Source organism: Mercenaria mercenaria, chromosome 2 (genome assembly GCF_021730395.1).
Source record: "Mercenaria mercenaria strain notata chromosome 2, MADL_Memer_1, whole genome shotgun sequence".
Lineage (NCBI taxonomy): Eukaryota > Metazoa > Mollusca > Bivalvia > Venerida > Veneridae > Mercenaria > Mercenaria mercenaria.
Window position 1 is genome coordinate 57,685,048 of NC_069362.1, and position 13,536 is coordinate 57,698,583.

The 13,536-nt window shown below is 34.6% G+C and overlaps 1 protein-coding gene across 2 annotated transcripts in view; it reads left to right on the top strand.

The window, feature by feature from the left end:
• Positions 1–4,240: 4,240 nt before the first annotated feature.
• Positions 4,241–13,536, top strand: part of LOC123564021 (transcription factor A, mitochondrial-like) — a 36,463-nt gene continuing 27,167 nt past the window's right edge. Inside the window, exon 1 of one of the 2 annotated variants that reach the window (XM_045357274.2) lies at positions 4,241–4,851. Coding sequence is in view for 1 of the 2 variants with exons in the window: in XM_045357271.2 (XP_045213206.2) it covers positions 5,166–5,236 (71 nt within the window). In the remaining variant the exon portion in view is untranslated. Of the gene's footprint in view, positions 4,852–5,131; positions 5,237–13,536 lie in introns of those variants that run through there. The other variant, XM_045357271.2, reaches the window with a different exon arrangement.

Sequence of the window (13,536 nt, forward strand, 5' to 3'; positions counted from 1 at the left end):
ATTGCTTCAAAAATACAACAGTACATTTTAAGAACCACAATTTCCACGAACAGGCTCGATCAAACCGAGTCTGCTATCATTTTGCTTGGTTGCGTTCTGTGTTTTCAAAGGATCGTGTTAAAAATTGTCAGGTGTCACATTTTTGTGCCGCATTAAAATGGCAAGACGTATAAATTTACATCTGCGAAACAGCATAATGATCAGAACATGTAACATCATTTATTGGTCCTCATCATTGACATCATTGACAGTTCTTTGAATGGAAATGAAGACTTTATTATTGTTTCATTTACATATTGCAGAGGTAGATGGTAATAACTATTCCAATAATTGTCATATCCCACAGACTCCTAACCAACGTCAGTTTGAAAGAATATATAATCTGGCTTCAAATTCAAAGAAAAAGAGGTTTCAATAATAATATGTTTGCTGCTTCGCTTGCAATACCTTTTTATTCTTTTCTATATACCACACATCCTTTTTATCGTGGAAGTTAACTCTTAAGATCATGATGGTATTGTTTTTTTTTTTTGGTTGAGAGAAATTTTTTCGGCAGTATTATTCACCTTATACCGTTGGACAGTTAACCTAATCGATATTCCAGGATTCTGTCCTAGTACTAATTTGTTCTCCACAAGTAACTGCCAACTATTCCATATGAAACAGAGGTGGAGGGTGAATGAGTTCAATGCATTTTTTTTTCAACATATGCATCGCCCAGGAATTGAACTCACGACCTTGTGAAACACAGATTTGCACACTCCCTATTGAAATAATCGGACACAGACTTTTTTTATTTCAGGTTGATCTGCTGCTTAATAAATGATAACATAAATTTCACTAAAAAGTTGCAGAATAGGGAACCCTCGCAAACATTTCAGGGGAGCATTCAGAAGCTCCCTAGAAGTGCCTTCCTAGTTTTGAAGGTCTGGCTGCATGTCTACTTTGTGTCTCTAATGGGACATTTAAGCTAAAACAATAAATAGAAATCGTTTTATTTTTTCCGGCTGATCTTCATTATACGTTGTATTTAGTCCGAAACATCCTTGTAAAGCATTCTCTGGAGGCATTCGATCCGTTTTATCATTTTTATACTAAACTCTCTTGTACCCATTCATGATACATATATTCAAGGTGAGTAATTTTAGTTGGAGGAGTGGGGACTGGAACTCATAACCCCTGTTTTCATAGTCAGACATTGCTACCACTGGGAGGAGTGGGGAATGGAACTCACAACCCTTGTTTTCATAGTCAGACATTGCTACCACTGGAGGACTTCGCCCGCTCTAACTTTCCCCGAACCTGATTTTTATACACCGATGAAACAGGGCGTGTTATATAATCAGCTGCACTAAAGTTGCTGCACGTCTTATCCAATATTCCTCAAATCGTTTAAAATGTTTATTGGCACAATACCTCGGCCAAGTTTGATAACGAGCTTGATTGTCCCCGAGGCTGTGGTGTTAGGGTCCTTGCATTACTAAAACTTGCAAAAGTAGTTCTTATCCAGTTTTCACCATACTTGGTCAAAATGTATTAATCGGCATGGTATCTCGGACAAGTTTGATAACCAGTCGAATAATCCCATTTGCTTTTGGGTTATGGCCCTTGAATTATTTGAAATTGCGACAGATCCACTTTATAACTTAATCCAATGTTCACAAAAATAAGTCAGAAAGTTTAATTAAGGGAAGATATTTTAGCAATGCTTGATTACCAGATTAATAGTTTTTGTTGTTATGGTGTTATGGCCCCTGAATGGGTCGAATTTGGGAAACTGATAACTGGTTTGCTCAATTAGTAGATTATTATTTGCTGTGACGGACGTATATTTTGATAGTTTGTCACTCTTGTTATTAGAATATTGTAAACTTACAAAAGATTTGTGTCACTGTACGGGGGTCGTTGAATTGTTACCTTGCATAATATCTGTTTTGTGGCCATTTGTTTAAGTAAGCGGTACGCATAGCGGCCCACGTAAACGACGTCTCCATAACGTAAACTTTGCTTATTTTTGTTATCAATCTAATCATTTTGCTTAATCTATAAAAGTACACTGAACAACTTTTGAAGAATTTCGAAATATCAGGTTAAATGGCTTATAACCCACACGTTTTAGGCGAAAATTGATTTCTCTCAAAAATCCGTAAAAAGTGAGAACTCTGAAAGTGACTAGTGGTATACAAATGCATTGACATAAGACTTTTGCAAGATATTCATATAAATAACCAAAAATATTGTGCAGAAGTAAACCGTTGCAACGCTTTTGAAATAATAAAGAAAATTTAAATTCTTCTTGCATTTTGACCAGTATGTAACCGTTTTCACCTACTTTATCAGTTTTCATTGTCATTTACATACATTATATGCCAAACTTGGTGGAAACGAACATATTGAAAAAATTCACTTCAGCATATAGATATTAGACATTTACGTCATTTATTTGTCTGGAAATCATAAAACAATTTATCTTTACGTGTTATACTGATGGTTGAACTATCTTTCAAGAAAGATAAACTGAAACTGTTGTTTTCTACACTAATTAAGAAGTTTCTGTCGGTGTTACCTAAGTTCTTGTACCACTCAATGTTTTGCTAAAACTTCTATTTATGTTCTTAAATTGTGACGTCATTTTTTAAGTTATAACGCGTATGGCTGACCTAGAAAAGTCAAATGACCGTTAGCCGTAAAATTTTAAGATAAATGTTATAAAATGTATTTATACAAACATAATCTTTTTATCTTATTTATGCTTATACTAATGAGTTGTTAATTCTCAGATAGCAGACAAGCGTTGGCCCAACGTTGGGCCAAATGCAGACTCTTCGTTGGCACAACGAAGATTTCCAACGTTGGCCCAACGCCATTTTGCTAATTGGCGCAACGTTGGCCCAACGGTTGGTACACCGTTGGCCCAACGACTGGTATCCTACACTTATCGTTGGCCCTCCATTGGGCCAACTACTGGTATCCTATACTTATCGTTTGCCCTCCATTGGGCCAACAATATATTTTTTCGTCTATCATGATTGGTCCTACATTGGGCCAACTCTATTTTTTTGTTGGCCGAAAGAGGGATGCCAACGCTATCCCAACGATTACGAATTTGAAAAAAAATAGACTAAAACTAAAATTATTTAGTACACATTTTATTTTCAAATAATTGTGACTTTATTTAACATTTAACAAGAAGAAATCTAACATTTATTTAGAGTTTGTTTGCAAGTTTCCTGAAGAAATATAACCGAATATTTCATCACTACAACATGTCAATTATTTATTCCATCCATTTTTAAATCTATTTTTCTTTTTTTAGTCACTGATTTAATCCTATTAAAATGAATTACTGTCTGTATTTTAACTCATTATATATCCAGTTCTGTCTGATTGTTTTCTTTTCTCAATGAAGTTGCAGCTTTCTATCTTTTCTTTTTCCTCTGTGCCCCACAGTGCTAGACGCTCAGTTATTACTCTCTTGAACAGCATCATGTAAAAAAAAAACGAAAATCATAATGTTGATTAAACCATCTACGTCATACTGATAACAATAACTATACAGATGCACATAAACCTCTGGACATAAACTGTATGAAATTTATTTTTGTCTGTATTTAACCGGGAAAAATATGTTAAAATTAACGAGAATATAAGTTATTTTATTTACAGAATTAAATACTCGATCAACACTAGTGCCATCCGCCAGTTTTAGATAAAAGTATTCAACATATGTTCAAGTCACATAGATACTACATGCATACAGGCTATAAAAAGAAATTCTCTATAAGATTCAACAACTTTATCAAAAAATATTCAAAAACATCTACTTACAGTTTATAGCTAGTAGACCGGGTTTTTGTTAACATGTATAATAGTTTCCTTTACTTCACATGCCTATACAGCTTGAAATCTCGCCTAGAGAGTAAAATTAACCATATTTTCTGGGATGTTTTTACATAACTCGGGTTAGCGAGAGTTCATGTTCTGGAATATTCAACATATTTATTGTAAACATTTTATGATTGTATAAAACTAGATATTTGTTATAGCAGTTTTTTTCTTCAATATTTTTTTAACAAATTAGATTCTTGAAATAGTTCAAAATATGCAGATAAGTATTAAGTTTAATTAGCTCAAACTATCAGATTACGAACTGGTCCAGAAAAATATTTAATTATTAATCAAATACTGCATGTTACACCTACACAACGTGTTTACCTGTAGGAACTTGTGATAAAACAGTGACCTGTAAAATATATAATTATTACATTATTACTTCTAATGGGCCAACGTTGGGTCAACGATGTTTTCTCTGTGTAAGTCTTTCCCTGGAAATCAGTATTGGGCCAATGCAGAGATATCTTTGACTGAAATTTAAAGTTGGTTCAACGTTGGCCCAACTGCTGTATTTACAATACTTATTTATCATTGTTGGGCCAACAGTGGCCCAACAACGATTATCCTTTGACGATTTTCCGTCGTTGGCCCGATGACTTCGTGTTTACAGGGAATTGTTCAAGGGATATGTGTCAATATCATCTGAGACAAAGCCTTGATAGTAATTGCACTCAAAAGTTTACAAGTCTACCAGTGACGCCATGTTTAAAGTGTCAATGCATTCGGATACGATCAACCGCCTTTCCCAGCTTCAGGAGGTGGGTAGAATTCGGGTGACACAACTACTATCGCCCGGGTTACACGAGTTATACTCGAGTAATACCCAGGGTGACTCGGGTTAGCTCGAGTATGTATGCCGAACAGAGGTCACAGTTCAAAGTTTAGGAGATGTTTTTTGGGACTAAATAAAAGAATGTATACATGTGAATGACCAGGCAGACATATAATTTTGTTCAGGTAAGTTATAATTTGTTTTATTGTTTGACATTTACGTTAAGTGCACCCAGGGTCTTTCAAAAATGTCATTTTGAGTGACCCTGGTGCACCGGTACCGTGGGGGACCATGCTATGTGTTTTCTTCTTGAGAGGACCTCATGGAAGATTATCATTGATCAGCGAAATGAGCCACCCTCTATAAATAAAGAATTTACAAACTTCATGTTTACTTTAGTCTTACATCGAAATTCAACACAGGCCCAAAGACTCCTTTCATCACCTTAATCTTACATGTACCGTATGCGTGATAAGACACGGAATTTATACTTAACAAAATGGCGGGACTAGTTGCTGGGGTCGTTGCAAGAAACTTTTGTGGAAGATCTCTTATTCTTAATAGTAAATGGTAGGTCCTTCATGTCAATTGAAAATTGCTCATGCATTGTTTATGTTGCGTCTATTCCGTTACGTTTTACTATAAAATATAAACTACTATGTTTTTATGCAATCGGTTTTCGCGACACTGACAGCAGGTTGGGGTCAGACACTGCTATTAATTTTTCCATAGGCTTACATTGTAAGAAATGACTCAGTAGGACCCCCTTAAAACTTTTGTTGACACATGTGGTGCCATTTAGCCTGTCAAATAGCCTTCCAGACACCAAAAAATAACATTTTTACATTGGCATGCGCGATCCATTTTTTTTCTATTTCCATTCAAAGACAACCACCCTCAACTGTGCATGGAATTTAGTGGTGAATTCCAACAAGTACTTACTTCACTAAATTGCTAATTTCAGAGTTAAATGTATAGCCAGGCAGCTATAAAGTACTTCAAAATGCACAGAAAACATTACATTTCGCATTTTTAACCAATCAGCTGAAGTCTCATTGAATTGAATGCTATGGGTTTCCCTACACATTTTTCAGCCAATCCTAAGCCGGCAAATAATAACATTTGACCTTGGTTACAACACACTAAAAGGTCAGACACTGCTATATTGTTTTCCCATAAGCTTTCATTATACAAAATGACACTATAATTAGTTCTGACTACCATAACTTAATTAACGCTGTTTTTAGTACGTTTTACGTCATTTACTGCCGAGAGTCATCTTACACACCACCCCCCGGGGTGTAAGATGGAATTTTCCAGCACTGGTAAAAATACTGGAAATCCCCGTCTGGTATGCAAGAAAAAGAAATACGTCTTCTACAGCACAAGATGAGGAGAATTAATTATAACTAAAATATTTCTGTTATACGGTTAATCCAGGAAGGTCTAATACTACGTATCAGTTGTTCCTGGGTTAATCATATTAGTTATGATCATGGAAACCAGTTAAATAGAAATTGTCTCTTATCGGCTGGATATTAAAAAATAGTGATATAAATTTTTAATGTGATATCTAATTTTCTTCCAACAAATAAACTTTTGAACTTATATAAACCTGTTATCCTAAACACAGACTATTGTGATTCTTTTAAATGTCATTTATATTGTCAAATGACATCTTTTAGGACAAATTTTGTCCTACTAATTAGCTATGGTAAACCTCTTGTGTGGGAGAGTGACAAACAACCATTGACATGATAAATTCTTATTTCAGATTCATTCTAAGAAGTTCTTGACCAGAATTTTATCAAGAACACAAACTCTGTTGGTCAAAACCCAATTTAGTTTACCAAACTCATAAAAGTCTCGGGCTGTGAAAGGGAGATAAGCAACACATGCTCTTCCATGCCTTTGAATTTAAATCGCAAGTTTTGTTCAAAATTTACATTGGTAAACAATACACATTAATGATTTCTGCTCCAAAATTTGTGACAAACAAACTGGGCTTATAGCAAAAAAAAAAAAAAAAGGCATATGTGGGGATTCAAACTCCGGACCTCGCGCACTCAAAGCAGGGATGCTAACCACTGGACTATAATGGACTGTGACATGTAACGGCATAAAATTATGTGTATATATAAATAAATTTTGTTACGCCAGTGTGTCAGGATTTGTTTTACATTGGCATTTTTTGTAATTACTGGCTTTTCTACATTAAAAATTAAACTGGCGATGATTTTGTTCTTCAAACACTACTATAATGCACATTTTTATTCAATATTGGAAACTATAAGCGGGACGCTTTAATCATAAAAAAAAAGACATTACAAAGAGAACCGAATAAGACCAATTCCATCTTATACCGTGAATTTTCAACTCGTTAGAATACGACAGAATAAGAATAATTTGCCTGCTTATGATTGTTCGTAAGAAACTTTATTTTGTCGAATGTTGTCCTGAAAATTATTCTCTGTGGCGCAGCAGTTCCGGGAATCATGGGATAGACAGGACAACCGGTGAAGGTATAGAACATATTCCCAAGTTGAACGGTATATAGGTTCACTTTGACATATATACACGTACACATTATCTATAGACGGAAAAACCTTCGGTTTTCCCGTATAAAGACCGTGTACAATATCAGCGATTATTTTGCCAGTAGATAAGAATTTAGGAAAGTTCTTACTTTCTCACAATGAAAATAGTATTTTACGACCTCGTCAACAAAATTTTTGCAAAATTAATTTGTTAACCTTGAAAAATGCGAATAATTTCACACCTTTGGTATCGAGCCACGATAGCAGCAGTGTAGGATAAAAGATAAAATTAACCTTTAAAAAAGGATAATCTTAAACACTACCGCTATATAGCTTAATAGCCAATACCCCACTCTGACACCATAAAACCGGGAATGCAGGGGTGTAAAAATATTTTTCACACCACTCGCCCTGCAGGACTAGTAGCCAGTAATATCTACTCGCCCTTAGTGAACAGCCACTCACCCTAATAATTGACACTTTTAATACTGTCACTTTTATGAAAGGAGTATTATTTCTTGAAAAATATTTATTTTGAAAAGTGTCTAAAAACATTGGACACAATAATCATCGCCCATCCACCCGTGTTGAAAGAGAGAAAAAAAAAGACGTTAACGATTTTCAGTAATTATTCAGTTGATAAACTACGTAACTGACCTTGTTTTCATTATCAATTTACACCCCCTCAAAGAGCTAAAAGAAGTGTGTCGGTATCTTGACATCTGAAGTGGAGATCATTTTTGAAGCGGTATTTTTGCTCGAGATTGTCATGGCGTTATGTCATGTTTTCGCGCCATGTGACACATCACTGTCTGATCGTACAGCCTCGGTTCTTAAAATTGCTGAGTTTCCATTTACGTTCACGAGGTCACGTAACCTATTCTGTCGCACTAACAGAAATCTGTTTGCCAGAAATGATTTTACTCCATGTATTGTAATTGCTGCCGCTTTTTCATTATTCAAGATTTTTTTATTCTGTTTTTTGTACTTTCTGGTCAAAAGTCTGAATTTTATGCCCAGAGTATTCATCATTTATTTACTTTTAGAAAGAAATAAGTAACTAAGATCGCGCTGTTTGAAATTTTACAAATGATTATATGAAAATTCAGCCGTTTTTATAGGATTTTGCCTACATTTCTGTCGATATCTTATTAAAATCATTATAGAATTCATATTGTATTTTTTTTCAAGGAGTGTTGAAAAATTGAAGCAAAAATGTTAAAAAATGAATGCACTACGCACGGTTTTTGTGTACGTGTCGATGTAAATTAGATATTACGATAGATCGCACGTGCTTGTGGAATGGAAAATTACCGGCATGGCGCTTTGATATCTTTACGATTCGCGGCTAAATTCCAGTCAATCCAGGTAGCGACTGAACCATCTCAAAACTGAACCATCTCAAAGTTTGTTGACGTTTTGGAGATGTAATTTCTGAACTTTGGTAAAGTAAGGACGTAAAAAACCACTCGCCCGATCGGTCGAGTATACAGCGAGATCCACTCGTCCTACTCAGACTTTAACTCGCCAATGCGAGTGGGCGAGTGGAATTTTACACCCCTGGAATGGGTTAGGTGGCTTATACAGGAAAACGGGATTTATCCTATAATGTCGATATCGAGAATGGCGAAACACCTTTTATGAAAATAAATAGATCGGCAACTTGAAAGGCATATAGAGTAAATCTCACCAACATCACGTGGGAACTGAATGGGATCTTGTTTACGGGTGTATGAAACAGACAGCAGAAGGATAAAAATTTTGTATTGTGAAAAACTTCCTATAACATCGTTTGTTTATAATGATAATGGTGTTTTTTTTAATGTTATTAGTATTTGAATGAATTTATGATCGGAAGTCTGAAAAATCAACAGATGTCATTTGAAAATTGGACCTGATTCGGTTTATTACGTGCCGGCCTTATCGGCAGTGTAATACTTTTAAAAGTGTCTGTTGATCTCTGATTCTCTCACGATTGATCAAGTCGGCAAACGCTTCAATAAGATAACGTACTGACAAAAGCTTAAGTGAGATTATCTCCTGTTGCAATTCTGTGTATTTAATACTTCTTTGGGTTAACTAACCAGTGTCAATACGCAACATCTCGCACAGTCTGTCATGAGAAACTGATGACGTCATGTAAAACTCAGAGCACGTTATTTTTAAAAACCAAGATTAATATTTTGCATATTTATGAATTTAATTTAATCATAAACATAACCATTTTCCATAAGATTATAAAACAAATACCTTAGAATGTTAAGTTCTCAGAAAAGGTTAATAAATAATGATTCTGTACTGCCTATTGGTTTTCAGAATAAAGAGTACCCTGACCAGGTGACAACTGCAATGGCGGACAAGATATTGCAGACGGGGGTACCAGTTTGAAACTTGTGTGCATAACTGGTGTTCAAATTATGTTCCATGGATTATTTTATGTGATCAAAAGAAAACTGTATTAGAAATATTTTTAAGTAAAAGGCGAGTCCATTGCATTTCATTTGATGAAATTATAGCGTGACAGAGTGTGACTTCTGGCACGATTTCTGGTTAGGTTTCAGTATGGGATTCATTTCAGCTCAGAGATCCGTAACAGCATATAAACATCTCTGAGCTGAATTTTTTTAGCTACCCCAAAATGCACCTTAAAATTGAGAAATTACCCCCCAAACCATAATTTTTAGCTCGAGTATACGAAGTATGGAGAGCTATCCTACTCGACCCGCGTCAGCGTCCCTCCGCGTCCGCACTTTGGTTAAAGTTTTGATGCTCTTTCTCTTTATCTTTGTTATTACTTGATGGATTTACTTCAAACTTAAAATAGTTGTTCCTTATCATCACCCACATCATATGGCACAAAGGCCATAACTCTGGCTGGAATATTTCTTGAATTATCCCCCCTTTTTACTTAGAATTTCAGGTTAAAGTTTTGGTGCACTTTCACTTTATCTCTGTTATTACTAAATGGATTTGATTCAAACTTTAAATAGTTGTTCAACATCATCACTCACATCATATGACACAGGGGCAATAACTGTTGCACCAGTATTTTATGAATTATCCCCCCTTTTTACTTAGAATTTCAGGTTAATGTTTTGGTGCACTTTCACTTTATCTCAGGTATTACCGTATTTATAATTACTAAATGGATTTGATTCAAAGGGAAAGTAGTTGTTCACATCATCTCCCACATCATATGACACAAGGTTCATAACTCTGGTACCAATATTTAATGAATTATGCCCCTTTTTACTTAGAATTTGATGCACTTTCACTCTGTCTCAGTTATTACTAAACTGATTTGATTCAGACTTAAAATATTTGTTCAGCATTATCACTCACATCATATGACACAAGGGCCATAACTCTTGCATCAGTATTTCATGAATTATTCCCCCTTTTACTTAGAATTTCAGGTTAAAGTTTTGATGCACTTTCACTATATTTCAGTTGTTAATGAATGGATTTGATTCAAACTTAAAATATTTGTTCCATCTTACCACCCACATCATATGACACAAGGTCTACAACTCTTGCACCAATATTTCATGAATTATGCCCCCTTTTTGTTTAGAATTACACTTATTTAATGTTTTGATACACTTGATCCTAATCTCTCTTATTACTTAATACTTTTGACACAGACTCAAGCTATTATCCAATATCTTCTTCCACATTGGAGCATTAAACACTCCAGTGACACCTCCAGCTTCATCAAATTGCAGAGTTTCACTATCTAGCATGGAAATAGTCGAGCGCGCTGTCTCCTGTGACACCTCTTGTTTTCAATAGAATAATATGTAAGACACAAAAATCTCCTTGTTATAATGGCATATCCAATCCATTTTTTTTTTCAGTTTTTCTTCAAACATCACTACCCACCATCATGTGTCAAATTTAGTGTTGAAATACCATCTAGTGTATACCTTTCTAAAATCACAATTACAAAGTAAAGCATACAGCTAGATAGCTAAAACAATTCAGCTTCAGAGATGTTCATGCTGTTTGTATCTCTGTTTTTGTCTGTCATGCTATAATTTCATCAATCAGATGCCACAGACTCGCCTTTTGATTTAATATATTTTTTAATCCATTTTTCTTTTAATCTGCCTTGAAGTACGCAACACCATTTGAAAATGAGTTATACATAAAAGTTTCCAGTGGGTACCTCTGTCTACAATATTTTACCTACTAATAAACTTTGATAATGTGGCAGTTGACCTCAATACAATCTACACTGTTTATTTTCCAATACAGGTAAATCCAATATTTGCTTTACAATTGATCTATGACGGATTATCTTTGAACACCCCTGCACTTATTGGACTCAACTGCCACATTATCAAAGTTTATTAGTACCATTGTATTTGGCACATGATATAAATACTCTTCATTTTGAAAACAAATCTAGAGGTAAAGAATCATTATTTATGGAATTTTTATGAATTTAAACTTTATAAGGTATGATTTTATAAACTTTGTTAAAAATTCTTTCATTTTTAAGTAAATTAAATTCATCAAATATAAGAAAATGCAATTCTGAAATTCAGAAATAGCCATGTGCCAAGATTTGCATGATGTCATCAGTTTCTCGCGAGAGTCAGTTAGTTAACCAAATAGGGTTTCGCCATAGCTTCATGGACACAACTATCAGAATATGAAAATAACGTCAGTTAAGTTATGGAAACCAGAACTAATAGCTAAACACTCGTTAAATATTCCGTATTTCACAGAAAACATTGTATTGCTTGATTTTGACAACATTTTTATGATTTAAACTAAACAATACCATTTTATCCAAACACCTAATAGCGATAGACCTTAACATTTTCATTGATAGAAATACGTTAAATAAAGTCTAGAAATTGATTTCCAAGTCCTTGAAATTAACAAAAATGATTTCACAAATGTGCAATGTATGATAGTTTTGCTAATATCAATAACAGAAATTTTAATATTTAATTCAAAGTTGTGATCCGCAAAGAATGTCAACTCTTGCCTTGGGCTAGTACTTTAAAGCAGAGATATTTATTAGTTTACTTCCCTTGCAATTACACAATAGAGTAGAAAACGAAAACGGTTTAAGACACAATATTATACATTTTTGCACAACAAAATCGTTTAGGATTTATTAATATGTGTTTGATTTACCCCTGAACCACTGGTTCCTATGATTTTGTCAGCTTACTTATGGTAAAAATTAACTTTTAACAAGCCGATAATAAAATGAAATACCAGTAAGTATTTTATAGTGCAGATAATACAGTTTTGCTTGTATCAAACTGTCACAATAGAAGCACTTTTGTAATACAGAACACCTGGTAGGATTAGTAAAGGTGCAATTATATTGATCTCTTTTCCTATGCCTACACCTAATGTCTCATTGAAATTCATATCTTACTGGTTTCCCTACACTTTTAACATTCAGCCAATCCAAAGCCACCTTTCAATATCATTATCTGATCTAAAGACAGCTGATTTTGTTTTCATGATGATAAAATGTATCACAATATTTAATGAATATAAACTACTGTAAATAAAAATACGTGTTTTCTTTAATTTTGAACCAGATCTGAGTCCCCAGTGGCCTGTCTGCTATAAGACATGTATTAGAACTTGCTTAATTTATTTATGCACAGTTTGTAGTTTGCTCCTGTAGTGTTCAGTTACACTGAAGATGGCAAATTTTAATAGGTTGTATTAAATTATTACTGCATAAACAACTCTGTAAATAACAGTCCTCTCAACCAAGCCTGATAGCTACATGCTAAATACTTAGCTTGGATAAAGATTAAATGAGTATAAATTTACACTGAACATTGGTATACGCCGAGCATTCGTCCAACCACTCTAACTTCTAAGTTTCCAGTATATGCACAACACTTAACATCAATCTAACATTTTCCTGGTGGTCCAGGGGTATAGTTTGCACCCCACCAACACAATAAAGGGCAAAAATGTGGCAAATCCATTTTTAGCTCACCTGTCACATAGTGACAAGGTGAGCTTTTGTGATCGCGCAGCGTCCATGCGTCCGTCCGTCCGTGCGTGCATGTGTAAACTTTTGCTTGTGACCACTCTAGAGGTCACATTTTTCATGGGGTCTTTATGAAAATTGGTCAGAATGTTCACCTTAATGATATCTAGGTCAAGTTCGAAACTGGGTCACATGCCATCAAAAACTAGGTCAGTAGGTCTAAAAAAAGAAAAACCTTGTGACCTCTCTAGAGGCCATATTTAACACAAGATCTTCATGAAAATTGGTGAGAATGTTCAACTTGATGATATCTAGGTCAAGTTTGAAACTGGGTCATGTGCTGTCAAAAACTAGGT